The sequence below is a fragment of the Corvus hawaiiensis genome, chromosome 7 (genome assembly GCF_020740725.1).
Source record: "Corvus hawaiiensis isolate bCorHaw1 chromosome 7, bCorHaw1.pri.cur, whole genome shotgun sequence".
Taxonomy (NCBI): Eukaryota; Metazoa; Chordata; class Aves; order Passeriformes; family Corvidae; genus Corvus; species Corvus hawaiiensis.
Window position 1 is genome coordinate 8813495 of NC_063219.1, and position 12494 is coordinate 8825988.

The window sequence follows — 12494 nt, forward strand, 5'->3', positions numbered from 1 at the left end:
CTGACTTCTTTTTTAATTTACTATTTATACCTTTGTTCAAACAAATGAACAAGGCAGGACACAACTCTGGTACCACTATAACTGATTTTTCAAAGATTAGTTCCTTTGTTTGAAGGTAGCACTGGTAATCCTAAGGGATGCAGTTCATGGTGTACTAGTATGAAATTTTCTTTCTTGCTTTTTCTACTCCTCTCCATCCAGTGGCTCACTTTTGCAGGCATGGTGAGCACAGACGCAGATCTGACAGCAACATCCAGAACAGAGCCCATGCACCAAAGCAGGTCAGTTCGGAGGAAATACAAGATCTTAACCTTCCCTCCTCCAAGAAACCTGCCTCAGTCTGAATAACCAGGCAGTCACAGGCTACCAGCCTTTCAGGGGGCAGCTTAAATAAATGGCTTAAGGCTCCCACAGAGCAGGCCAGAAGCACCAGCAGTTTGACAAAGCTGACAGTTTAAACATCTTGGCATTTTTTATGGCCAATGGAGCTGTACAACTAAGTCATCCCCAGATCTTAGCAAAAATTTAAGGAACAACAGAGACCACAGCAACATTTAAGGAGCAACAGTTGTTGGTAGTGCCTGAGCTCGAGGCCAGAAGAAGGAAAAAAACAGCACCAAGGAGCCCAGGCCAGGAATCCTCTCCCACAGCTACATCCTGACAGATGCCACTCAGCCTTTCCCATAGAGCAAGGTCCAGAGCCTGTCCCCACAACATTATTGCACAGCCATACATTGTTCCACAGCCCAGGATCATTAAAGACACTCTACAACATGATCAGATAACAAAAATTAGGGATTTAAAAAAAAAAAAATCAGATTCTTGAATGTTCTCCTTGACAATATGGATTATGCATCCTCAGAAAATATTTTCTGATTAGCACAAGCAGGAAAAATTAATAAAGAAATGCTGTTTTTTAAGTAATCTCACCAGATTTGAGGCCGGGCCAAGACACTGTCCTGCTTTGGCATTCCAGAATTTGGACATGCTAGCACAGAAGTAAGAGAGTGAGGCTCTGGGGAGACCCTAACAGCACAAATGCAGTATTACCACAGGCATGGGTGTACTTAGTGCAACATATAAGGATAGTGCCAACAATCCATAAAAAGTCCTGGCTCTTGCAGGAAACCTCCTCATTTCCCTCCCCATAGATGGTGAAAATAAAGTACTATTTACAGAAAATGAGAATTACATGTACATAAAAATATTAATCCGACATAAATTACATGGTAGGAAGCCTTTTGATTGGAGTTTTAGAAAAGCAGCTGGTAAGAATGCTAGCTGGTGGAAAAATGCATTGGAAACACCTTTCTTAATCCTCATGGCAGAAGAAAATAGCCTTTGCAATCTCCAGTGCTACTGGGGCCAGGTGGGTGGCTGGGAACAATTACTCAACCTTAAAACTCAAGCTTTGGGGGCTATTTTCTAAAGCACACACAGTCATCAAGTTTTTCGTTAATTTCTACTAATGCAAGGTGATTTGTGGAACATTTGTAGAAAACACAAAGAAATAACGAAGACCACAAAATATTTATTTGATGTAAAAAACCTTCATTTTCTTCAGAGAGTCACCCATTATGCTACCATGGCCCTCATATATCTGTACTTTTATATCACCACATTACTATTTGGGGAAAACAAGAAAAAAGCAACAATAATGATCACAAAATGCAAAAAAATCCCAACAAAACACAAAAACAACTGCCCCACCAAAAAAAAGTCAAACCAAAATAAACAAAAAAACTCCCCAAAAATCAAAATACTCATTCAATATAACAAAAAAAAAAACCCAAACATGCAAACAAACTAAACCCCACCACAAAAAGTTGCCTGAATCATACCAAGAGCTCAAAATATCACTGGTTTAGGTTTCAATGTTGCCTTGAAACTTCACCTTCAATTACTTAGAGGTCATCACCTGAAGGTGCATCTTATTTGCAGGACACCAGAGCTGCTGCTTCTGATGAAGATAGACTCCCTAGTATGGCGACTGTTTCAACCCCTCCTTTCTACATTTTTTTAATGGAAATTATGTTTAAAACACAGCAGATATGCAGCAAACATTTCTTCTCCAACAGAAGGAGTTTGCTATCTAATCAGACCCTAATTGTAAACAAATTATAAACACCTGTGACTCATTCACTTACCTACCCAGCCTCCTCTTCCTTGGCTTGTGGAAAAAAGCAGATTTCTTTTACTGTTCCTAAAGATATTGTCCAATTCCTCACAGAAATGAGCAACAGCTTCACAAGAAAGTTGCTCTGTTGTTCAAGGTGCTCCCTTTGTGCCTACAAGTGCTCCCTTGGTTGAACACAGGTGATTCTCAGCCATAATATCTTCATAGCCTTCATCTTCATCTTCTCTCATCTTTATTTCATACATTAAGAAGCATTACCTCTTATCTTAACACAGGCTGAATTTCTGAATAGCATGACAGCAAGTAAAATAGGCAGGCTAAAACCAGTTTAAATCTTCTGCTACTCAGGCAGCAATTCTGCCCAAACAGGCTCCTTGTGGATATTCTGAACTCTGCAGCATTGGATTGAAATCACACCATTCAACAAAACCACTAAACTCCCAGCAAGCAAACTGTGATCCACTGGACACAATAATCCAAGATTATGGATTTCCTTCTAGCATAAACACAGTTTGGACAACTACATCAATGGATTCCCACTTTCTCTGGCATTTCTACTTCAGCCATTGAACTGCTGATTTAGTGTTACCTTTTGCCATGATTTTTTAACGTATAATACCATCATTGTATAAAACTATCACTTTTGTCTTGTTCTTTCTATGATATTTGCATACTTGCAGGGAATCTTCTTTCCTTCATTTTCATTTAGTTTAATTTTTCCTTTTGAAACTGTTTTACTCGCTGTCTTCTTGGAACCCTCTTTCAGCCAGACCAACTGCCTTATCAGTAATATTGGTAAAATTAAACCTTCAGTATAGCCTCAGCTTCCTGAGAAAGTAATTAAAATATCCATTGATTATGAGTCTAATAGCTACTTTGCTCAGTCTCAGGTAGCTACAGGGGAGCAAAGAAACCTAGGGGCCCTCACCCTACAGTAGTAAAAAATCACGGTTTTTTGCTTTTAATCCATTTTTAGACTTTTTACTTGCCTCCAGAGAGGGAAAAATCCATAAAAGTGTAAACTTTTCTTCACAGTCTAAAACTGAGGTGCATAAATCCAAAACTGTGGCTTGAACAAAGCCTCTCACTCAGAGAGGGCTGAAGCCATGAATTCCCTGTTTGCCTTCCTTAGAGTTTAAGCATCCAGAACGGCTCAGTATAAACTGGTCTAGATGAAGACACCAAGACCTGCTTTCAAGCTTTAAGGTTAGTTGTTTTTAGGTACATTCAAGTGCATATTCCTTTGGCATTTAAATTTAAAGCTGTCTTGGAGAAAAGAAGAAAATATTGTAGCCTACACGGTTGAAAGAGAGGCATGAAGTTGAATGAATGGCAGGAAAAAAACAAGGAAAGAAGTTGCCCACACCATAATAAGACTGATACAAGAAATCTCTTACTCTGATCTACAGCTTCTCATTCAGTCACTTGTTACACCAACTGATACCCATATGCTTCACAGCAGCACATTCTCATGGCTCTCCGAGACAAGAAGAAAAGAAACGAGAAAAAAGCCCTCCTTCAAACAGTTTCCCAGAGCATACCAAAGACTTTAAAATATCAGTAATTTAGGCTTTAATATTACCTTGGAACTTGGCCTTTCTAGTTAACTGCAAGTTGTCATCTCAGGGTGGAGCTCATTTGCAGGACACCAGAGACCTTCTTCTGGTGAATGTGGACTTCCTGACTACTGTCTGTGGCACAAGGACTACTGCAACATCCTGTTTCTACATTCTTTACAAAAATTATGCTTACAAAACCCTAGAACATGACAACAACCCAGCCAACCCCTGTCTAAGAGAAAAGCTTTGCTACCTGATTAGGCCCTAATTGCAAACAAATTGTAAACACCGGTAACTCAGTGGGTTACACCCTCAGCCTCCCTCTGGGAGACAGGCAAGGCTTCTCCATGGCCACCATGGCTGGCGGTGTCTTTAAACACTCCCCAACCCCTCTTCCAACATTAAGTTGGCAGCTAAAGCCAGGCCCGGGTAAAGCAGCTCTTAGAGTGGGATCATGATGGTTTCCGGATTTGAGCAGTTGCTCAAATTTCTTCTGGAAGCTGGCCAATTGTCAATAACTTCCCCTCTGAAAACAAATCAACATTTAAATAAGCATGGGGTGTAATTTGCAGCCCTCATTTTGTTTGGTGTCAGCTAAATAGTGTTACACCTCCATTTAGAGGCAGTAACTTGGAGGAAGAGCTGTCTATAAGAATTTTGAATTAATAAAGGAGAAAGGTCTTCCCTACACATGCTTTGCTATGCTATGGCTGTCTGGACACCTTCACCAGGAAAATCTAAAGTCCAGTGTTCCTTGTCAGGTGCATGTTATTCATACAGGTTGGAAAAGGTGTTATTTTGTGTTATCAGAGACAATTAGAATATGTTTCCTAATACAAATTTCATAGTCCTTTCAACCAAGGCCAAAAGCCTGATGGTTCAATGAAAAAGCATATCCAGTTCTTTGCACCAGAAAAGAATCTGGGTCTAGCAAACTCCATATTTAAACCAAGTACCTCTCTTCTGGAAATGTGAGTAATGAGATACATAATGTTGCAAAAATCTTAAGCTGCAGTAGTGTATTTAATTCAACATGTGCTTGTAATCAGATGTCCTCAATTATATCTTGTTATGATGTTAAAGAAAACCTGTAGACACCTCTGTTTAAAGAACTAGAATAGAAAGATATTTTGGAGGTTTTAGGATTTGGGAAATGAAGAGATGCTTTCGATTTTTTTGCCTACCTGTTTAATGGGAGGAAACAAATGTAGTTCACACTACACTGATGGATTGCTGGTCCAGGATGGATAAGGTCCACCAGAACAAATCCTGGTGGGTCTTGTCTTCCCAACTGCTCCTCATCCTGCAATAGCTTCACCCTAAAGTGTCTTCTAGAAAGAGTGACTGTAATGCACACTCCTGCTTCCCCATCACAGCAGCCCGCCCCTCTTGCTTCAGATGTCTCCTGAGAAAGCCACTGATCATCTTTTTTTATTTTTTTTATTTTTAATCCTTAAGTTGTATCTGGCAAAGCTATGCTTATCCAAACTTTCTCTCCTTTCAGTATACCCCTTAGCCATGGGCATCTCTGGACTAAAGTTTGTTTTGTTGTTGAGTCCACATCCACTGAAAAGGCACTCATCAAAAGGTCAGTCCTGGAGGCACTGGAGATGTGCTTTCTGTGGGTTTTTGTGAATATTCCTATTGTAACTTGCATTTCAACTTCACTATATTTGTTATAACAACTCCAAGTACCTGGAAAAGTCTGCTTGCTCCTCTTTTCAGTTTGGGTGCATCTATAAAGCAGGGATCAAAATTCCTAGGAAATGGCTCGTAAGTGTCAGCTGTGATAGAGTTAATTTTCTTCACAGTACTGTCTTTGGATTTGGGATGAAAATCCTGCTGCTGACAGACTGATGCTGTTGCTGAGCAGCGCTTACATTAAGTCAGGGCCTTGTCAGCTTCTTACATTGCCCTGCCAGCAAGGAGGCTGGGGGAGCACAAGGAGCTGGGAGGTGACACAGCCAGGACAGCTGATCTCAACTGATCCAAGGGACATTCCAGACCATATGGAGTCATCACTAGCACATAAATCTGTGGTAGAAGCTGGCCAAGGGCCACTGCTCAGGAATTGGCTGGGTATAGGTCACTGGGTGGTGAGCAACTGCATTCTACATAATTGTTTTGTATATTTGAATTCTTTTGTTATTTTCATTATTTTCTCTTCCTTTTTTGTCAGCCAATTAATCTCATATTTTTTTACCCCTCAGTTCTCTTCCTTGCCCCACTGAGTGGGGTGAGGAATAGGCAAGTGTCTGTCTGGTGTTTAGGGGCTGGGTTAAACCCCAGCAATATGGCAGAAGGAAATGCTCTTGACTTTGATTTTTGTGTAGAGTCACACAGCTTGTTCCTCAGAGGGCAGAGGCTCCTGAATTACAGTGATGGTTCCTGCAGTCATTACACTCTTCTGTCATTGCCATGCTTCATTGTGGCAGGGAAGATCGTACCATACCAAACATGCAAAAATATTTCACTGAATTTCTAGAATTGTAGTAACATTCTTTTGTTATACTTGGTTGGGTTTTTATCAGATTTTTTCACTCAGTTGACTAAAGGCCAAAAAGCAGTTCTGTGATGTGCTTTGGCACATGTGAACTTGCTTGGTTGTTTTTTCATTTTTCTATGCACAAACATTCCTAAATTAGGCTGCAGCCTTTCCTGGAGGATGGACAGTAATATCTCAGTTAAGGAACTAATTTGGCAATAGAAACATTTGATAGTGCACTACTCTCTGATATTGAGAACATAACAGATCATAACAAAACTTAAGCCAGAGCTTATAGAAAGATGGCTTCTAACTCTACCAGCAAGGAAAGGAGAATGTGCACAAAATAAACATGGGGAGGGAGTTAAAAAGGGATTCTTCAGCATCCTGCTCAAAGTAGAGTTGCCTGATATTTTTGTACTTTTCCAGACCTTCTCCCAGCAAAGGATAAAACATGTAATGGCAGTAGCACAGTAGATAGATCAGCAATCAAGCTCTCTGGTGCTGTGTAATACCATGAAACTTTTCAGTTTTAGTATTTGCACCACTCTGCTCAGGTTCTGCTGAGCTCTGCACAGGCCCTTGGCTCTGATATTGTGCCCTTTCTCCTTCGGCTTGCAGAAAAAGCATAAATGGCTTTTTTTCTTTTACTGTTCCTGAAGATGCTGGCCAATAATCACCTCACAGGAATGAGCAGCAAATTCACAATAAAACTTGTCTGTGGGTCCACAGCTTCTAAGGCATTTCTGTTTCAGCTATTGAACTGCTGATTTAGTTTTACCTTTTGTTATGTTTTTTAAACCATAATGCCATCACTGTCTAATGCTATAATTTTTACCTTGTTTTCTCTATGATACTTGCATACTTGCAGAGAATCTTAGCATTTCTACATTTCTATTTAGTTTTGCTTTTCCTTTTGTGATCGTTTTACTCTTTCTGGAATCCTCTCTCAGTGAGAAGAACTTCCCAGTGAGTATTAAACGTTCAGTGTAGCCTGCATTTCCTGAAAAAGTAATTAAAATATCCATAGATTATGAGTGTTTACCAGCTCAATTACTATGCTCAATCTCAGGCAGCTATAGGAGATAAAAGAAAGCCATAGGGCCTCTTATTCTACAATAATACAAAAATTGCATTATATAAGAAAAAAAATAATGCTTTTTGCTCTTAAACTGGTTTTAGACTCTTTACTTGCCTTTACAGAGAAGAAAAATCTTCCATTTTCTTGCTATTTTGTGGGCTTTGGCTGTGTTGTTTCTAGCTGTAATGCCACAGTATTTTCTTTCTTATGTTTTTGTGTTGCTTGGTGCATTATTCTACTGCATGTAGTACTGCTGGTGCTCTACAGAAGCTTTTTAGTCAGAACAACTTATCATAGCTACAATGAAGCTAACAGAAGGCAAGGAAGGAGATTGGGAATTTAATTTCTAGATGAGCCTTTTAGGAACGGTTGTCACACAAATATTGCACTACTGGTTTTGAGAAACCAAGAGAAGGTGTCAATGCTGGTAGCCTTGGAGTTTGTTTCTCACTAAGGACAGGTCAGTTATAGAAAACAGAACCAACTCTTGTAACTCAAATTTAATTTAAATGCAATGTCTGATATAATATTATTGTAATCACCCTGTATTATTTTAATCACTCAAAAGTGCTTTTTTTTTTACCCTTTTTGAAGCTATGTGCCACTAAGACAGAACTTCACTAAATGATAGGCTGACATTTACTTAATGCTACTTTATAAATTGCAAATTATTCGCTCTTTCATTCTTGGTTCAGGAAATTAAAGCTGTATTTACATGAGGCTATGCCATGTTGCCTGGATAAGACAATGTCCCATCGCACCCCTGTTTTTTGCCTTCTTAAAATGATTCTACAATACTTTGAGAAATGCATGAACACGGAAAGAAGCACAATATCTACGTATGCTCTGAACACAGCCAGAAGAGAAAAGCATGTCCAAACACTTGCATTACAGACTCCTCAGTTAACTACCTGAGAGCTTGCACTTCAAATCAGACTTTCTTTCAGTGATTCTCCAGCCCTGAGTTTTACAGAATATTACCTTAAATGACTCTCTAGTTACAGCTCCTTTTCAGTGCTCAAGGCACCTGGCTGAGGAAATACTGCAAGCTTCATATGGAGATAGAGATGCAAACAGAGACTTGAAAAGACAAGGAAAAGTACTTTTTGTAATGAAATCCTTTTCTCATTCAACAAACTTACAAACTATTTATACCAAACATGGATTATAACACACTGTTGATTAAAATTAGAGATTAAACTAAATTCCAAACATAAACCTATACTCCAAATGTTATTGATTTTGTGCATCTGCTGTAGATGTGCTGTAGAGATAAGACTACAGCCCCTGCGCTTGAGCAGGCTCCAGCAAGCCATTACACTTAGAGCTATTCAGTGAAATGAATGTTATCTAAAACTTCTCTATGATGCAGTATGATAAGTTAACTCCTGAGTCACATATTTATAGAAATTATTTAATGCTAGTAAGAAAGAAATCATAGGGTTCCTGCATGGGCAGCAAAAGCAAACAGATAACGTGAGTGTGAACCTGTCAACTTTCCAGTCCTTCCCTCCCCTGCAGGGACATGCATTTAGACAGCCTAGAAACTCCTGCCCCTTCAGAAGGAGGAAAGGAAGGGAAATTCTGGCCTGCTTCTCTACAAATGCAACTTTATGGCTTGTCCAGAAACTGTTTTTTATCAGCATTAACTCACATTGCCATTAGGAATTGGCCAAATCACATTTCATTCTTGAATAAAAATTCTCTCTGGAGTCTCAAACAATATTATTTAGGCCTGCTATTATTATTAGGCTATTATTTCTAGGCCTGCTGATTTTCTTCATACAAATGACCTACCTGTAAAAACTGACACAGAAGGCACTATACAAATAGTCCTATATTCCTATCTTCAAAATATTTCAGAATGCCTTGCAAATGATTTATGCAAAGAGCAACGAAACAACAATTAAATACTTCTATTTTTAATTTCCTAGGAATGAACTGATACGGAATGAACACACTGGAAGGAGTTTTACAAAAAGGAAACCACTTACATAGCGAGAAGCATGTATTTAATTAAATGCTTTGCAAAGATACATGAATAAAGCTATGTGCATGACTTTCTTTAGGGAGAGCCCCAGCTGTTTATTTTTCTTTTTTTAAGGAACAAACAAAAAAATGTGGAGACCACAGATGCAGTAAAGAAACAAAAAACCTAAGTAAGTTTGTACCCACATACTTTACAAAATAAAGCATGTGGAGGTACAAAACATTCTATATACTGAATGACCAACAAATAAATGCACTGTAACATTGTTCTCTCAAACACTGTAAGCCTAATAGCTAAGCTCTGAACATGACATTGACAGTAGGCATCTTTATTTCGTCAGCCTTCTAGAGAGTCGTTTAGCACCATCACTTTGTTGCTTTTTTTTTGCCCTGCCTATCTCCTATCTTGAAATAACAACAGAAGCATAGCACCTTTTAATATCTAAAATAAAAACAGGAGTATTAATTGCATCCCAACTTCCAGAGATGAGGTAGCTCATGCTAAGAAATGATGGAAATTTCCTGCCTTGACAACTCAAGGCTAGTAAGTCAAATTCCTGGTGATGCACGTCTGGATGTCAGCTAAAACCAATGCATTTCTAAACTTTCTTTATTAGCAATTGGTCTGGTATACATGTGAATTGTCTGCAACGTACAGAAATTGGCACCATATATAAGACATCTGTATAATTTGATACGTAATGGCTTCTTAGATGGGCAAATATTGGAAAATCAACAAGTATTGGGTTTAAGACGTAGTTTGAAGATTAAGGATAATTTAATGGAATTACACAGATACATTGTGAGAAGTGAAATCTAGCCTTAAAATTAAAGATATGGGACACCCCTACTGAAAACTCATATTTACCCCAGTAATGCTTTCACTTCATAAATTAACCATGGCTATGGATCACTCTTCCGAGCAGACGTACATAGAAAAGTGCAAGAAAAACAATGCCAAATTAAGATGGTCTTGTCTGAAGAGATTTTCTTCTACAAAACACACAGATTTCCGTGAATGGCTATTGTACTGGCAACCACAGGAACACAAACTGGGGTAGAGGGAGCAGGTATGATTGAAATACAGCCAATGGTTCACAAAAGTGCTCTACTTTTCTGTTATTCAGCACACATCCAAGCAAAAGAAATAATCATTACAGCTTTACATAGTTCTGCATGAAAACTATCTATTTTGAATACCTGGAAATGGCAAAATAATTTGAAACAAAACTGAGGAAAAGGATTCATATTACTTTTAGAAGGTGGTCATCAATCCTCTTAAAATTGTACTAAAAAGTTGGTTTCAACTTTGAAAACAGAAGGTTTGTAAGTAAAATAAATATTCAAAAGGAGGCCGGGCATTTAGAAAGAGCTGTATATACAATGCTGATCCAATATCAGCCATTACTTCAAGAGTCTCAGGATTAACTTCAATCAGTCTAAGTTCATGTTTAATTGCTGCTGTTGCTGGGTAGTGTGTTATATTCCCCCCTCGCTCTTACACAAAGCAAACTGGCCCAATTTCAATTCCAAATTCCTGATCGGTACTGCCAATGTCCACCGGTGCAATATCGATGATAGGTAAGCGTGCCACGTTCTGCGTTCTGTACTCAAAAACAGTCTTGCCCACATTCCCATTACGTTTCTAAAGGGGGGGAAAAAAAAAAAAATTAGGCTTTAGGCCAGAGCTCATGTCAAAACCAGCCCAAAGTGCAGCTGGTGAGTCAGCTGTCTGATTGTTCAGGAGGGTCTCACTGTACCTTTGCTATGTAACACCCTGAGCAACACTGTCTGTCCTGCACCTGGGTTATTTTGAAATGTATCTAAATACAGTAATGAGCAGATCTATCAGACTGACACATCAGGGCTGATGCTTCTCTATGCTATGAAATTCTTTTCTATGTGTTAATAATATGTTCCTGCACACATAATTGGGGGCTTACTTTAAAGCACAGAGAGTACTTAGCTTTTTCAGGTACAAGCCTAGATTAAGGAATATTTGCCGTTATGTTGGACTTGGCTGAAACTGCTTTTGAACATGAAAAATCTACTACTTGCTGGTCTCTGTGCCCACCACGAAGTTTTGGGGGACATATTCCTTTCCAGCTCAGTCATAGTACCAGTAAGTTTCCTCCACAGTACTGCTGCAATAATCTTGCCCATCTGGCAGACAGAAGTTTGTGGTTATCTCACCAGTTCGTGTGATTCCACACAGAGGTAAACAAGTATTGGGAAATCCAAAATGGCAAGATACATATCTCAGTATGCTAAGAAGGAATTTGCAAACAGCCTCTAAATAGTGCAGATTTCTATTATGTGAAGCTAGAATTATAGTAAAACCCCTGTTTGATCAGTTACATCTAGAATTCATTATAAAATCCTGCAGCATTTTAATTATTTCCTTGTATGGGTTTTTTTTCTAATTCAAGAGAGAAGTGAAAAGGGACTGAAGTCCTTTTCCCCCCCAGAAAATGGCAAAAGCCCCAAACTTACAGAACAGCTGTCGTGCAGAACAGTGTATCTGAACCGGCTGTTTCCCTCTGCCTTGATCTCCAGGTCATTGGCCCCTTTCAGAATCACAGCTTTTTTCAGGTTCTTTGTCTGGTCATCCATGTACCCAACACTGTTTTTACAAAGGTAGGTGATATTCTGGGAAGCTTCCTTGGACAGGAGGCGCAGGAAAGTCATCTGAGTGACAGCTGTATCCCCGTACACAAACTGCAGAGATAAAGAAATAGGTCAACTTAGAGTACACTGGAATTCATTAAGAGTTGGCGAATTTTAGAAACATCTGCCATTATTGCCATCTGTCAGACATGACTAGTAGGAGCCCTATTACATAAAATCTAAGGATGGTTTCTTTTGTAATTTGCTGCCACTTGAGGACAAAGAAATGTAAACATTCTGTAACAGGGAGAATTTTGGAGAATTTTAACTGTAATTTTCTGCAACTGAACAACTCAAGTTGGGCCTCCACAAACATGTCAAGCTTTGGAATGAATTCTGCCTCATTTCCAAAAGGGATTCTTACATAAGAAATAGTGCTTAGAGCAACCTTAAATCAAGTAAAATATATCAGGCACAGAAAACCATTTTAGAGTGTACCTGTTATATTGCAACTTTAGGAACTTGTTTTCTGTAGGCTTTGTGCTGTATTAGAAGCAGCACAAACAGCCAATGTGTTGCAGTGGCGAAGTCCACTTTACACCCCTAAAATTGCCTTAAAAGTGGTCTCTCCTCACA

General features: G+C 39.0%; 1 protein-coding gene across 3 annotated transcripts in view; it reads right to left on the reverse strand.

Annotated features, from left to right (window-relative positions):
- Window positions 1-9168: 9168 nt before the first annotated feature.
- Window positions 9169-12494, reverse strand: part of COL5A2 (collagen type V alpha 2 chain) — a 134676-nt gene continuing 131350 nt past the window's right edge. For all 3 annotated transcript variants that reach the window (XM_048308700.1, XM_048308698.1, XM_048308697.1), the window contains exons 53-54: window positions 11745-11969; window positions 9169-10896 (exon numbers count right to left, since the gene is read on the reverse strand). In XM_048308700.1, the coding sequence (XP_048164657.1) occupies window positions 10750-10896; window positions 11745-11969 (372 nt within the window). In that variant the 3' untranslated portion in view covers window positions 9169-10749. The remainder of the gene's footprint in view (window positions 10897-11744; window positions 11970-12494) is intronic.